This window comes from Pyrus communis, chromosome 12 (genome assembly GCF_041283825.1).
Source record: "Pyrus communis isolate YQ-2024b chromosome 12, ASM4128382v1, whole genome shotgun sequence".
NCBI lineage: Eukaryota > Viridiplantae > Streptophyta > Magnoliopsida > Rosales > Rosaceae > Pyrus > Pyrus communis.
The window spans coordinates 15,027,681-15,044,948 of record NC_142576.1 but is presented as its reverse complement, the minus strand read 5'-3'; the positions used below and the strand labels follow the sequence as shown (position 1 = coordinate 15,044,948).

The 17,268-nt window shown below is 40.0% G+C and overlaps 1 protein-coding gene across 2 annotated transcripts in view; it reads left to right on the top strand.

The window, feature by feature from the left end:
• The window catches only part of LOC137710039 (uncharacterized), an 82,188-nt gene that overhangs the window by 19,359 nt on the left and 45,561 nt on the right, over window positions 1-17,268 (top strand). Inside the window, exon 2 of one of the 2 annotated variants that reach the window (XM_088680798.1) lies at window positions 875-1,040. The exons of the other annotated variant lie outside the window; for it this stretch is intronic. Coding sequence (XP_088536924.1) covers window positions 875-990 — 116 coding nt within the window. The 3' untranslated portion in view covers window positions 991-1,040. Of the gene's footprint in view, window positions 1-874; window positions 1,041-17,268 lie in introns of those variants that run through there. 2 annotated transcript variants of the gene reach the window in all.

Here is a 17,268-nt window from a genome sequence, read left to right as displayed (position 1 = left end):
ATACGTTGTAACAAAGAAAGTAATTTCTGGAGTAATTAAACATGTTTAGATATGATCTCATGAATGGAATGCTACTACTTAGATGCGAGAACCAGTGACACCATATGCTCATACCAAATTCAAACTCCACAATTGAAATGCACAACACTCAAGATAGAAGTCAAGGGTTGTAACGGGGCTTGGGGTATTGGCTAACAAGAAAAGATAGGGATAAACAAAAGTTCTTTAAGCAATAGCAAGCAAAGTCATGAAGTTAAGACTTAGAATTCACTTAGAATGCAGAAATCAACTTTTAGACAAATAGGGAGGATTCAAGCAACTCTTAGGGCCTAATTCATTGTTTTGGACCCTTACTTCAACAACCAATACTTTGGAATTCTCTTTTTTTTTCTTTTTTTTTTTTTACCTCTTTTCAACTCTTTTTCACTTCTTTTTTCTTTTCTTTTCTTTTTTTTTTTTTTTTTTTTTTTTTTTTTTTTTTTTTCTAGCCGTGCCTATGGCACATAACTCACATCAATAATCCTTCTCCCACACTTATTTTCTGCAACGCATTAATCAAAAGGAATTCATTCTCAGTCATGCTTACTATGCTTCAAGAACAAGGGTATGGGTGGTCCTAATCTAGGCTAGGTGAGGATGATATGGGTTAACAAAGAACATGGGCTAACACGGCTCAATGGGGTTAAACTTAAACACAAAATGAGTTAAGGGCACAAGGCTATTTGGCTTTGGTGGTGGTCACTACACAACTTCATCTTGAATACGTGTTATTGATAGGAGCATATTCATGCGACTTAAATGGCTTGTTCTCGTGCATTTACGTTATGTTTCTTTAGTTATTTTAGTACTTTAAGCTATTTTCGTGTGTTTGTAGGTTCTAAGGGCAAGGTATGCAAAAGGATGCATTTTGGTGCCTTTTGGAGCAAATTAGAGATTGGAATGGATATCATATGCTTGGAGCCAAGAGGATGGACGAAATTGAAGACTTGAAGTAGGAAAGTTAAATCCTAAAAGACCTCATGTTTGAGCATCATTGAAGACTCCTACGCATTTTAGAACACAAAAACAACATTCCTTGCAACCTTAGGACATTATCGTATGTTTCCTTGTGTCTCCCTTCCTTGCCATGCAAGGAAGGGCTTTGTTCTCTATTTTAAACACTTAAACCATTCACTTAACATATCATTCACCACATATCATACACTTATCATATCATTCACTTATCATATCATACACTTATCATCACCACTTATCACTTATAATAACCACATATCATATCACTTATAACCATACACTTATCACTTATCATACCCATAATCATTCACACCTTGCAGCCACATTCATCACCAAAGAAACCATCATTTCAGCACATTCCCTTGCATTCCAACCAAAACCATGCACATGCTATCACTATGCATTCACATGCACTTGTTCCTCCATCATTCCATCCTTTAAAACATTACACATGCACTTTAATCATTCAACACATGCACTCCCATTCTTTAATCCATGCAGCCACACATTCACCCACATGCATTTCCACCCACATGCTCTCCCATTTCAGATTGCATTTCCATTCACACACCAACACATCCCTTTGTGTCGTGCACTTTAATCATTCAATTCAGCCATTCCACATGAAGAGAACCCACGGCAACAAGGTTGCTGTTTTTGTGTTTGTTGTTGTGTTGTGAATGAGATGTGAATGAAAATGAGATGTGATTTTTGTGTATGAATGCATGGGTTTTTATAGGGGGAATGGGAGAATATGTGGGTGATTGTTTAAGAGTGAATGTGGTTGTTATGATTGAGAGTGCATGTGGATGAAATGATGAAGTAGGAAGGTGGAAATGCATGTGTTGAATTGGTGGTGCAATGATGAAAGAGTAAGTGCATGTGTGTGTGAATGGTGGTAGCTAGGGTGAATTATGATGAATGCATGTGGAATAAAGATGGAGAAGGTGGTGTAATGATGAAGGATTAAGTGCATGTGTGTGTGAATGGTGGTGCAATGATGAAAGAGTAAGTGCATGTGTGTGTGAATGGTGTTTCTTGATGGTTTTGGGGTTGTGATGCATGTGAATGCATGTGGCTAAGGGTTGTTGATTGGGCTAGAGGTTTTGCATGGCTCAAAGGATTGTTTGATTGGGCTAGGCCCTTTGTTTTATGTCCAAAGTGCATACAAGGCCTTCAAATTCGTCCAACACTTTGGCTCCAAGCAAATGCAATCCAATCCAAGCCCAATTTTGCTCCAAAATGCTCCAAAATGCATCTTTTTGCTTCCTTAGCCATATGAACCTAAAAACACACGAAAATGGCTTAAACTACTAAAACAACTATGAATTAACAATATAAATGCACGAAAACAAGCTAAGTAAGTTGCCTAAATATGCTCCTATCAAATTCCCCCACACTTAGCTTTTGCTCGTCCCCGAGCAAAACAAAACAAAAGAAACCAGAAACAAAACAAAAACGAACAAGTAAAACACAACCTAAACCTTCCAACAAACGTCTCAGGGATTTCCAATGCACATGACAAGTTAAAAATCATTATTCCCACAGATTTTAGCCATCTTTACACTTAAGTACATTCTTAATCATAGTCACCACATACTAGTTCACAATTAAGCATTTAAAACACATTTCGAATGTAGTAACATGCCTTAGAGAAATTGCTCAAATCCTTACAAGATATGCACTCATTTTTCACACAGATTTTCTGACTACACACCCTACACTAGTTATATGTGAGAAGATTGATGTAAATATGAATTCTAACACTCACATATGTTATAACAAGGAAAGCATTTTCTGGATTTACTATCATGACATGAATATGATCTCATGAATGGAATGCTACTACTTAGAATGAGAACCAGTGATTCCATAAGCTCATATCAATTCCAAACTCCACATTATTGAACACATAACGATCAAGATAGAAGTCAAAGGGTTGTAACGGGGCTAGGGTATTGGCTAACAATGAAAGGTGAAGGATAAACAAACATTCTTAAAGCAATAGTGAGCAAAGTATTGAATTAGGTATTTAGAATTCCCTTTAGAACGCAGAAGTCAACTTTGAACACCCAAGGGGAAGTCACAAAACTTAGGGCCATATTCAACTTTTTTTTTTTTTGGCCCTTTCTTCAACAATCACACTTGTGAGTCCATTCTCACTTATTTTCACTCTTTTTCTTTCTTTTCTTCTTCTTTTTCTCACCATTTTTTTTTTTTTTTCTTTTTCCCGTGCCTCCTTTAAGACTTAGGCACATACATACACACAAAAAAAAATCCCTTCCCCCACACTTATTTTCTACAACATATTAATCAAAAGGAATTCATTATCCGTCATGCTTACTATGCTTCAAGAACAAGGGTACGGATGGTCCTAATCTAGGCTAGGTGAGGATGATATGGGTTAACAAAGAACATGGGCTAAACAAGGCTCAACGGGGTTAAAACTTACAACATATACGAAATATGGGAAGTAAGGCTATTTGGCTATGGTGGCAACTACATAACTTCATCTTGATATATGTTATGCAATTCAATGTCATGCTTTGAATGAAACGGATATAAGTTCTAGCATTTAGTTCTATCATGATACAATTGCATTCTAAGTAGCAACCAAGCAAGGAATAATGAGATCATGCAACAACTTTAGAAAACAAAGAATCACAGAAAATAACTCTCCAAAGAAGGTAATGGCTCGAGTCTCACAGGGATGTAGCGTTATTATGAGTTCCTTTCTTCAAGCATGTTACAAAAACGAATTTTTCTTTTATGATTGCATGTGAAGTCATACATTATAACCATAACTAAACATATACCAAGAGTAAATCAAACTTTCATCCATGTTTATAACTCTTTTTAACAGTCATGCAATTACAAACCAAATCCTCATCATAACGTTGGAAGGTTCCCTAAGACACAAAAACAACTCAAAACACTCTTTTTAGGCTTTTCAAAAAAATGTTTTTCAAATTTTTATGTGATTTTCGGAGTTATAAAACAAAACACGCTAAAACAGTTTAAAAACACCTTAAAAACATTTAAAACAGCAAGGAACAACACTTGAAGTTATGGGTGATAAAATTCAACGAATTTGCATCAACATACTTAGTTACCCCCCCACACTTAAATCAAACATTGTCCTCAATGTTTTAAGCATAGATTCACACAAAGCATAAGTAAATACACAAAAAGCACTTAAACATACTAAACATGGCAGAATGTAATTAACAAAGAGAAGAGTTTAGAGACGCAAATCTGGTTATAGAGTGTAAATTCCATCTTCTCCTTGATAATTGCATTGAGGCTTTTGATCTTTGTGATTCCACAGGCTTACTCTTGAACTGGTTTCTGCCCATCGTTGATTTTCCTTTGTGCTACTTCTTGAACTGGGCAGCAGGATGGTTCTTTTGGTCTCCCCCGAAGGTCTGAGCTTATCCCTTTTTTTTGTTTCTTTGTTCAATCTTTCCAATTCGTATTGAAAAGGGTTGGAGGATAACTCAGCCTATGTTTGTCTCCACATGCTTCAATGTATCATTTTCACTTGCCTTACTCGCTCCCCTTTGCAGAAGTGGTCCCTTCTCCGGAAGTGTATCAACCGTTGAAGATGACTACTCGAGAGCAACGCTAGGTAAGCAATCAGGAATAGGTTCCAGGCAGTTGGCTCCAGATCGGAAGACTGACTCCAAGTGCCGGCTGATTGCTTCTTTTACTTTGCCATGCGAGTAAGAACAAGGACAAAGAAAAAGACAGGGAAAGAGCATGATATGAGATACTTTTGCTTTTGACCTTGATGATATGAGATACCTTTGCTTTTGAAGAAGCGGTGCATGAATCAGCACATGTATTTCCTCCTGGGTCATCTTTACTCCAGGCATCTGGTATCATCTTTGGGGAAGAAGAAAAAATTGAGTATTTCGAAAGGCTTTGCTGGGAGTGCGCCCTCAGAGGTGAGGGAGAGTTGGGCAATTTCTTCAGGTTTGCCCTGCCATAAAAGACGAAGGTCGACATATATAGAGATAATATCAAGTGGTGGTACTTTTTACCCTTGTCGACAAACGTTTTGATCCCGCAATTCCGGCTTTTTGAAATAGTGGCGCCTCTTCGATCTTTGAATACGCCTCTTCGATTTCCGAGCAGGCGCCCCTTCGATTTCTGAACGACGCCCCTTCGCTTTCTGAACGACACGTGGTAGTGCAGATGCGGCTCCTTTTGACAAAGCTGCACGCGTCTTCTGAAAAGTAGAGAAAGCGTCGCCGAACTTTGCGCTTGTCGGCTAAAGATGTGTAGTTGCGATGATGGCCTCCACGTGTTTTCAGCTTTGTCAGAAATCTTTTGACAAAGTTGAACGCGTCTTCTGAAAAGCCGAGAACGCGTCGCCTAAATTACGCCGGAAATTCCGGCTTTTTGAATTGGTGGACGCGTCGCCTTGGCTTCTTATAGAGCTATCGATCACCACAACAAACACACTCTGAAGAACTCCCATTCTTGAAAATCGACTCCGACCCTTTGAAAATTTACTCCATCAACCCCTATCTTTGAACACCTTTGAAAAAATGGCAAACTCATCGAACCTTAGCTTGGAATTGAGCCTTAGCAGTGATACGGGCGCGCCGCGTCAAGGTAACGTATGGCGCCCTTCTTTTTTATCTTCTAACGGTCCTCTTTCAGGTGAAGACTCTGTGATGCAGGACGCCACAACAGCTACAATAGTAGCTAGGAACCTCCTCACTCCAAAAGATAGTAGGCTGCTGTCAGGACGGTCTGATGAGTTGGCCGTTCAAGAGTCCCTCGCACTTAGTGTTCAGTGTGCGAGCTCTGTGTCCAACATGGGCCTACGCCTGCTTGCCCGCTCTCGTCAGGTGGAATCGTTGATGGCAGAGGTGGAAAGACTTAAGCAAGAGATCCAGCAGCTTAAGTACGAGAATAGAAGTTTGCATGTGCTTGCAAATAACTATTCGTCGGGGATGAAAAGGAAGCTTGATGAGCTGCAAGAATCTGAGGGTCGAATTCACAGTGACCGTCAAAGGCTTGCGTCTTATCTCCAGAGGCACCTTTTTCCTGGGTCATCCAGCGCTTGGCCAAGTATTGAGGCCTGGAATGCTCTAGCTCCGATGCCTCCCGCTCCGATGGCTTCCGCTCCGATGCCTCCCGCTTCTATGCCTCCCGCTTCTGCGCCTTCCGCTTCTGCGCCTCGTAGTGGGGCTTCACGTAAACAACCTTTGTGAAGCTCCACCTTTCTCCATGTTTAGTATCTTTTTTTTTTTTTTTTTTTTTTTTTTTTTTACATAAATAAAATCAAACGGCATGGAATTTATCTTTGAATGGGCGGTGATACTTGAAATGATCCGGTAATAGTTTAAATTCCAGATTGGGTGCCTGAATCATTAACCACATGTTAGTATAAAAGAAAATTGAAATTCGGGGAGGCGGCTTACCTGTGTGCTCCAAAATGAACTCCAAAATAAACACCCCTTCGAAAGTTATGACTTGTCCCGTGTCATAAAATCCAACTTCCTTGGGAATTGTGGTTTCAAATTTGTCCTCTTTGATGCCTTCTACATCTTCTCCAGCCACTACCTTCTCTTGAATCATTCTTCTTGGTGTACAAAGTCCTTTGAAGAATTCAACACCATCTAAAACTTGCTGTGTTGCACCAAGAATTTGAATAGCATTTTGCACCTTTGGGAAGGCTTCCACGATGTCCTTTTTACTCTCTTCTTGGTTGGGAATCAAAAACCTGCTAGGAAAAGGGACATTGGGTGGAATAACATCAGAATAACATGAAATTGGGACGTCCTTACTGGTGGTGGGTGGTTTAGAGGGCTTAGGGGGTTGCGGCAACGGTTGTTCTACCCTTGCCGTGTGCATGTCTTCTTCCTCCTCCTCAATTAGCAGTTCTTCATCCACTTCTAGGCTATGTTTGGACATTTTTAGGTCAGCTCCAACCTCCATAGCACTTCCCAAAGTGATAGCATTATGGATTTCAAAATCTTCCTTCGAGTTTTCAATAGTTGAGTTGGAAAGTTCACTTTGCTCTTGAATTTGTTTCATGAACTCCATAATCTGCCCAAATTGCTCGTCCAATTTACCCAACTTCTTGTCTTGATTTTGTTCGTCCTGCGTCAAAGAGGTTAGTAGTTGAAATTTTTTATCATTATCCATGGACATACTTGAACTTGATTGGAATTGTTGTGGGGGAGGTTGTGGTGGCTGCATAGGTGTTGTATTGAACTCCTCATATGGTTGCCAATATGCTTCTTGTTGAGCCTCCTTGGCTTGATTTTGTGACCCCTGCGCCAAAGAATTTATTTCATTAAGAATTTGAATATAATCTACTGGCGAACTTGAATTTAATTGAGCATATTGCATATGAAGTTGTGGTGGCTGCATAGGTCTTGAATAGAACTCCTCATATGGTTGCCAATATGCTTCACGTTGAACTTGTTGATCTTCCCACCATATAGAGTTTGAATGATCCCTCCAATCTCTTTGTGGACATTGATTGGCTTGAAATCCTTGCCTATATGAAGCACCAAATGTAGGGACACTCTGCATTGTGGTCCTTTCGACATACGGCGACAATTTAGAAGTAAGATTTGCCAATTGAGCTTGAATGCTAGCAAAATCCATATCTTACTTCTCTAGTACCTAAAATCAAAGAAAGAGAACTAAATCAAAAATCAAAAGTAACAACAAACAAAGAAAACAACACTAAGTTAGAAACTAAAACGAAAACAACTAAACAAAAAAAAAAAAAAAAAAAAAAGAAAAGAACCAAGGGATTAGCAAAGTTGCTAATCCCCGGCAACGGCGCCAAAATTTGATGCGTGATTTATGCGCACACAAATTAAACCCTCTTTTTGACGATTTGTAGTATAAGTGCAAGTAGGGATCGTTCTGGACCGGGGATTAGGAGGGATTGCAAATCTCTTGGAAACTGACTCAAAAATGTAAAATAAAGTTTAAAACACTAAACTAGACTCAAAGAATGCAAAATTAAAATTTAAAACACTAAGACAAACCAAAAACTCAAAATGCTTTAAAAACACAAACTAAATTGAATTCTAACTAAAATGAGCATTAAAGCAAAAGGGGGATTGAGGTTCTTACGAAAATTGAAATAACGAAACAAGTTAATAAACTAGACAGAATGTAAATATGAAGTTTATGGATGAATGCTAGCTAAGGGGTTCATCTCCATACATGTTACACTTGCATACAAGATTGATTCTCAGTTGGTCTTTCGATAAATTATGAAACTCAATGCTCCAAGTTAATTAGGTTCGCTTAAATTAACTTTCAGATTTCCCTAGATTCGTTGGATTGAATGGAATACGCATTACAACCAAATTATTCTTAATCAAAGTCCCTAACTATGGAATACGCATGATAGAGACATTCAACAAAGATCATTAAGTTCAACGGAAATCATAAACATCGACGAGGCATTCGTTACTATGGAATACGCATGAAACTTATGCCAAGAATTCGTTTAACGCGATTATGAGCAACCTCCACTACTTGTGAATATAAGTTCGTAACGTTTAGGTGAAACTCACTTATATTCTAGCGTCATATTCATGCATGAAAATTAGGCTTGCAATCTCAATGAACATACATAAATAAGTTATCAATCAAACAGTTAAACGAATTGAATCCACAACTTATGAAATTCCAACGAAAGTTAATCAATTCATATTGCAAATATAAACATAGTTTCGAATCACCCCCTAGCTAAAGGGGGGTTTATTTCCTCATAACTTTGAAATTAAAGAAACACCTAAACATTCCAACAACTCAAACTTGAATTGTATGAACGTTTAGGCACTCTTCTCTTCCATTCCTCATACGTACAAAACAAAGAGAATTGAATTTAAACTTTGAAATCAAAGAAACACCTAAACATTCCAACAACTCAAACTTGAATTGTATGAACGTTTAGGCCCTCTTATCTTCCTCGTTATTGTAGCACAAGGTCTAAGGTGAGGTTTGGGGGATTATGGAAATGGTAGAGGAGTGGTTTGGAGGGTTGGGAAGTGGTGGAAATAGAAGGGAATGATGCTGGAAATGAAGAGAACCCACGGCAACAAGGTTGCTGTTTTTGTGTTTGTTGTTGTGTTGTGAATGATATGTGAATGAAAATGAGATGTGATTTTTGTGTATGAATGCATGGGTTTTTATAGGGGGAATGGGAGAATATGTGGGTGATTGTTTAAGAGTGAATGTGGTTGTTATGATTGAGAGTGCATGTGGATGAAATGATGAAGTAGGAAGGTGGAAATGCATGTGTTGAATTGGTGGTGCAATGATGAAAGAGTAAGTGCATGTGTGTGTGAATGGTGGTAGCTAGGGTGAATTATGATGAATGCATGTGGAATAAAGATGGAGAAGGTGGTGTAATGATGAAGGATTAAGTGCATGTGTGTGTGAATGGTGGTGCAATGATGAAAGAGTAAGTGCATGTGTGTGTGAATGGTGTTTCTTGATGGTTTTGGGGTTGTGATGCATGTGAATGCATGTGGCTAAGGGTTGTTGATTGGGCTAGAGGTTTTGCATGGCTCAAAGGATTGTTTGATTGGGCTAGGCCCTTTGTTTTATGTCCAAAGTGCATACAAGGCCTTCAAATTCGTCCAACACTTTGGCTCCAAGCAAATGCAATCCAATCCAAGCCCAATTTTGCTCCAAAATGCTCCAAAATGCATCTTTTTGCTTCCTTAGCCATATGAACCTAAAAACACACGAAAATGGCTTAAACTACTAAAACAACTATGAATTAACAATATAAATGCACGAAAACAAGCTAAGTAAGTTGCCTAAATATGCTCCTATCAATGCTCAAGATATGCCATGCCACAATCTCAAAGTGATATGCAAGTGCCCAGGTATAACCATATCAATATCATGTAATCTGGCAGCCGGAGTCACCTAACGTGACCTGTACGGCTGCATCTAGAGCTCAAATCTCAATCTCAATATCTAAACCTGCCCACGAGTCGGAACCACCTAAAGTGGTCTGTACGACAAGCCTGGGTGTAACATATATATACGCTCTAGTGCTACGATCACGTGAAGGCTGTGCGAATAATCGCGGGTCACCTACGAGTCGGAACCACCTATTGTGGTCTGTACGACAGGCCTATGCACCTAGCTTGGATCCAAGTTGAGCGTATGGTGCGGGAGGTGAACAACACGTGAAGGACTGTGCCCTACTCTGGGCGGGAGCACTAACACCGGGGGTGCAGGTTATGAGCTCTCTAGGCATCTCTAACCACTAATTAATGCAATCGTTAATTAACGCTTACCTGGCACTTACCTATGCCTCCACAGCACCCACATATAAATATGTATATGCATGCCACTACTAATAAATGTGATGATGCATAAACGATAATAATAACATGCATGGCATAAGGCAAATAACCCTTTTTAAATCAATTTCTGGGAATATAAATGTATATAGGTATATACGGAAAACAAAAGCCCACTCACTGGTATGTAGAAGGGTCGTAGCCCCCCTGCCTCGCGTGTGCACGCTCGTCCTCTGGGTACGTGTCACCTAAATGCGAAACAACTATAAAAACGTTAACTTTAAAGCACATAACCCGTTTCTCGTAATAACTTCTCATACATTGCTCAAAATGGACAAATGAATATACCAACGTGCTCTACACAACCTCAGGATCACAACCATATTTTTAAAATAATTTTTGGACCCCGCACGCGCCCCCACGCGCCAGCACAGGCACGGACCTACGCGCCCCCCACGCGCGGCCACGTGCCAGGCACACTGACGGTGTCAACAGACGCCGTCAGGAATATTCCGTTAAACTGACGGAATATTCCGTCAAATCTAACCGGATACCGTCACTGCCGTTAGGAATATTCCGTCAAACTTGACGGAATATTCCCCATTCTTCTCCGGCCTACCCTCGCCGGACTCCGGTCGCCGGAAACTGGGAAAAACTTTAAACTTACTAATCTCCTTCGTTTCTCAACCATTTTCTATGATTCTTGGACCAAAAGAAAGCCCTAGACTAGAAGAATCACGTTGGACCACTTTTAAAGGCTAAAAATTACGAAATCTTACCTGTGCAAACAACCAAAACCGGCCAACTTCGAGTAGGACGATCCCGACGTCCAATTTCGTCCAACGAAGCACTCCGAGGCTCCTTGGGACACCACCAAGCTACCTATGAGCTTAGAAATCCCAAAAACTCAACGTATAAATTTTGCATGAACAGTACATAAATCGGGGCTTGTGAATTCGACGTGAAAACGTTGAGGTTCCTACCTGAAAATGGTATGGTTGTGCTCGCCTCGACCTCACGAGTTGAGTGGTGTCCTTAGTTTCCTCGATCTGTCACGGTTTGAGGGGTATGTGTGTTGGTCCGTACGTTTTTAGGAAGAAGAAGAAGAATAGAGGACTCGGGAGAGAGAGAAGACAGAGGGAGAGAGAGAAGGATAGTGTCCGTGTGTGTGTGGGAGTGTGTGAGGTTCCAAACACATGCCACAACACAATAAACAACCAAAACGTGACGAAAGCACACTAGGGTTAAAATTGTAATTTCATACGTACATTTCGGTATTTCCGGGACGGGATGTCACAACCTTCCCACCTTAAAAGAATTTCGTCCCGAAATTCAAAACAACCAAATAACAACCCCTAGTGGTCAAAGAACAACCGGGGATACAAATCCCTCATCCGATCTTCTGTCTCCCACGTAGCTTCCTCAACTGAATGGTTCCTCCACAAAACCTTCACTAAATTCACTGTCTTGTTCCTCAAAACCTTCTTTTTCCAATCAATGATCGTCACCGGTTCCTCATCATACGTCAGATCTGGGTTAATCTCAAGCGGTTGAGGAGGTATCACGTGAGATGGATCAGCAACATAGTGTCGGAGCATAGACACGTGAAAAACATTATGCACTCTAGCCAACTCCGGAGGCAACTCCAACCTGTAAGCTACCTCACCAACTCGTTCGGTGACCATGTATGGTCCGATGTACCTAGGACTCAGTTTCCCCTTCTTTCCGAACCGCACAACACCTCTCCACGGTGAAAGCTTCAGAAATACCCAATCTCCGACCTCATATGTTCTGTCCGTAGCACGCTGATCCGCTAGACTCTTCTGCCTGTCCTGAGCTGCTTTCAGGTTAAACTTAATCACCTGAACATTCTGAGTAGTCTCCTCGACAATCTCTGGACCCACTAAAACTCTTTCTCCAACCTCTGACCAACATAACGGTGTGCGACAAGCTCTGCCATACAAGGCCTCAAATGGCGCCATGCCAATGCTCGAATGAAAACTGTTGTTGTAAGCAAATTCCATCAAATCCAATCTTTGGTGCCAAGCGTCACCAAACTGCAACACCGAAGCTCGCAGCATATCCTCCAAGGTCTGAATAGTTGTCTCTGACTGTCCGTCTGTCTGTGGATGATACGCCGTGCTGTAAAGTAATCTCGTGCCCAAAGCTTCCTGGAAAGCTACCCAAAACTTCGACGTAAATCGTGGATCTCGATCCGAAACAATACTCACTGGGACACCGTGGTACTTCACAACCTTCGAAATGAACAACTCCGCTAAACGGCTCAGAGAATACTTCTCTCTCACAGGAATAAAATGAGCCGACTTAGTGAGTCGATCGACGATCACCCAAATGCCGTCAAAGCCATTATGTGTACGCGGGAGTTTGTACACAAAATCCATGGTGATATTTTCCCATTTCCACTCTGGAACGGGAAGCGGCTGCAACAACCCAAACGGCTTCTTCCTTTCTGCTTTAACTTGCTGACAAACAGCACACCTGCTCACATACTCGGCTATCTCCCTCTTCATACCCGGCCAATAATAAAACGGTCGAATGGTATGATACATTTTAGTAGCTCCTGGGTGCATGGCATAAGCCGAGATATGTGCTTCATCGAGAATTTCTTTCTTCAACTCCACACTCTTAGGCACGAACATTCTACCTTCTAGCATCAACATGCCATCCGAATCCCGAACTCTGAGGTCTCGCCTCCTTCCTTGCTCTCGAGCTTGAATAAGTTCTTGAGTCTCCAGATCAGTTACTTGGGCTTCAAGCACCCGATCAACAAGTATCGGCCTAACTTGGAAATTAGCAAGTAATGCCACATCTCGATCTTCGGCTTCTAGCCTTACCCCCGTAGTACGCAAGTCCACCAAAAGAGGAGCACGACTAGCGTACAACGCATTAATACGGCCCTGTGACTTCCTGCTAAGTGCATCAGCCACTACGTTCGCACAACCAGGATGATAATCAATCGTGCAATCGTAATCGCTGAGCAACTCCAACCACCTCCGCTGACGAAGATTGAGTTCCTTCTGAGTAAAGAGATACTGGAGACTCTTGTGATCCGTAAAGATCCTGCACTTTTCTCCGTAAAGATAGTGCCTCCACAACTTTAACGCAAAAATGATAGCAGCCAACTCCAAATCATGTGTAGGGTAATTCCTCTCATGAGGTTTCAACTGCCGCGAAGCATAAGCAATCACCCTACCATGCTGCATCAATACACATCCCAAACCATTCAAGGAAGCATCGCTATAAACCTCGAAATCACCGCTATCGTCTGGGAGTGCCAAAACAGGTGCATGAGTGAGACAATGCTTCAACTGTTGGAAACTCCGCTCGCACCTATCATCCCACTCAAATTTGACATCCTTCCTCGTTAACCTCGTCAGTGGTAAGGCAATCACCGAAAAATCCTTAACGAATCTCCGATAATACCCTGCCAAACCAAGGAAACTTCTCACCTCGGTGACGGTTCTCGGTTGCTCCCAACTCTCTACCGCTGCAACCTTCTGAGGGTCAACCAAAATACCCTGAGCAGAAATGACGTGTCCCAAGAACGCAACTTGGTCTAACCAGAACTGGCACTTGCTAAACTTAGCATATAACTGGTGTTCCCTCAACCTTTTCAACACCAAAGTAAGATGTCGAACATGCTCCGCTTTCGACTTAGAATACACCAGAATATCGTCAATGAAGACAATGACGAATCTATCCAAGTAAGGCTGGAATACTCGGTTCATCAAATCCATAAAGGCGGCTGATGCGTGAATTATACGCACACAAATTAAACCCTCTTTTTATCATTTGTAGTATAGGTGCAAGTAGGGATCGTTCTGGACCGGGGATTAGGAGGGATTGTTAATCACTTGGATTTGACTCAAAAACATAAAAACAAAGTTAAAAACGTTCACAAAGACTCAAAGGACTCAAAACAACACAAACACACTCAAATCTGCCTAAAAACCACTTTCTGGGCAGATTTGAGCACAAACACAAATTTGGACGAATTTGTGTAACAAAATGACTCAAGAACGTAAAAACACAATATAAAACACTAAACTAACTCAAAGAATGTAAAACTAAATGCTTGAAACACTAAAACAAACCAAAAGACTCAAACATCACCCAAAACACTCAAAACTGCCTTAAAATCACTTTCTGGGCAGTTTTGAGCACTTTGGTGAATTTGGACGAAATTGGGAAATAAAATGAATCAAAACACTCATAAACACAAACTAAGATACTTTCTAACTAAATTGGACAATAAAGTAAAGGGGGAATTAGATTTGACGAAATTAAATAAAATACACATATTGTAATTAAAACAGATTGTAGAGATGAATTTGATGAAAATATGGATGGAATTCAAATGAATGAATGATAGAATGGCTAAGGGGTTCATCTCCATACATGTTATACTTGCATAATAAAATGATTTCCAATTGCATTTCAATAAACTATGATACTCAACACCCCAAGTTAACCGTGATGCACTAATTAACCTTCAAATATTCCTAACGTTATTGAATTGGATGATGCATGCGACAATTCAAAACATTCCCCACAAGTCCTCAACATGAATGCATAGAAGAGGTACAAGCAAGAATCATTACGCTCTATGAAAATTATAAGTGTTGACGAGGCATTCGTTACTATGGATTGCATGAAACTTATGCCAAGAATTCATTTAACGCGATTGTTTATAAGCAACCTCCACTACTTGTGAATATAAGTTCATAACGATTAGGTGAAACTCACTTATATTCTAGCGTCATATTCATGCATGAAAATTAAGTGTGCATTCTCAATGAACATACATAAATAAGTTATCAATCAAACAGTTAAACGAATTGAATCCACAACTTATGAAACGCAATTAGAAGTATTCAAATCAAAATGCAAGCATAAACATATATTTGAATCACCCCCTAACCAAGGGGGGTTTAGTTCCTCATGGTACAAAACAAAGAGAATCAAAGAAACGCCTAAACATTCCAACAACTCAAACTTGAATTGTATGAACGTTTAGGCCCTCTTATCATCCATTCCTCATTCGTACAAAACAAAGAGCATTGGAATTAAACATTGAAATCAAAGAAACACCTAAACATTCCAACAACTCAAACTTGAATTGTATGAACGTTTAGGCACTCTTCTCTTCCTCTTCGTTGTGGCACAAGGTCTAAGGTGAGTTTGATGGTGTGAATGGTTTGGGGAGTGGTGTTTGGATTAATAGGGAAGGCACGGCACAAGGGTGGTTTGATGTCTACATTTCTGCAATGGATGAGTTTATGGAAGAGTGTTTGGAATGGATGAATTTCTGGCACAAAGGCCTTATTTCTGTGGTGAATGGATTGTGTATGAATGAGAATGAATGAATGAGTATTTATAGGTGAAATGGGGGGAACATGACAGCTAGGAACTTGGTGGAAATCTGAAATGGTGATGGGAGATGCATGTGGCTGTTTGTGCATGTGATTAAAGGGTGGAAATGCATGTGTTTTGACAGAAATGAAAGGGAATGCACGTTTTTGGTTGATTTCTGGTGGTTGTGAGGTGGAAATCTAGGTGGAAATGCATGTGGATTAAAGCTATGTGAATGATTAAGGTGAATGTGCATGAGTGCATGTGAAATCTGCCAAGATGCATGTGTTATGAAGTGGATTTTCTGCAAATGCAAGGTGAATGTGCATGTGATTAAATTAAAAGATGGAATGCATGTGAATGACAGCTAGATATGTTGATGAATGCATGTGACTTGTTTGTGGTGAGTGAATGCATGTGCAAAGCTTTTTGGGAGAAAGGTGGATGAATGTACATGTGACTTAGGTTGTGAAATCTGATGGAATGATGAAGTGGCTGAAATGATGAAAGAATGAGGGTATGCACGGCACAAGGGAAGTGTTGGGTGATGGATGCATGTGGGTTAATTAATTAAGTGTATGATATGATAAGTGATTGATAAGATAAGTGAATGATATGATAAGTGGTTGATAAGATAAGTGGTGAATGATATGTGGTGAATGATATGTGATAAGTGATAAGTGATAAGTGATAAGTGATGATGATAAGTGGTTATGATAAGTGATAAGTGGTGATGATAAGTAATGGAAGCATGTGAGGGAATGAATAATGAATGCATGTGATAAGGGAATTGGAAAGGTTTAAATGTCCTAAAACTAAAGGGAACAAGGTTCCAACACTTTGGTCTTCAATTTCGTCCAACATTTTGGCGCCAAGCATAAGCTATCCATCCTTAGCCCAAAAGTGCTCCAAAAGTCTCCAAAATGCATCTTTTTGCTCCTTTAGCCCTTTGGACCTACAAACACACGACAATAGCTTAAAGGACTAAAATAACTAAAGAAACATAACGTAAATGCACGAGAACAAGCCATTTAAGTCGCATGAATAAGCTCCTATCAAATACCCCCACACTTATCTTTTGCTAGTCCTCGAGCAAAACAAAACAAAAGAAATAAAAAAAAAACGACACTGAACAAGAAAAACACAACCTAAACCTTCCAACAATCGTCTCAAGGATTTCCAATGCACATGACAAGTTAAAAATCATTAGTCCCATAGATTTTAGTCATCTTCACACTTAAGTACATTCTTAATCATAGTCACCACATATTATTTCACAATTAAGCATTTAAAACCATGTTTTGAATGTAGTAACATGCCTTAGAGAATTTCCTCAATTCCTTACTAGAATGCACTCTATTTTCACATAGATTTTCTGACTACACACCCTACACTAGTTATATGTGAGAGATTGATGTAAACATGAAAGACTAGTATCTCACATATGTTATAACAAAGAAAGCATTTTCTGGATTTACGATAATGACATGAATATGATCTCATGAATGGAATGCTACTACTTAGAATGAGAACCAGTGATTCCATAAGCTCATATCAATTCCAAACTCCACAT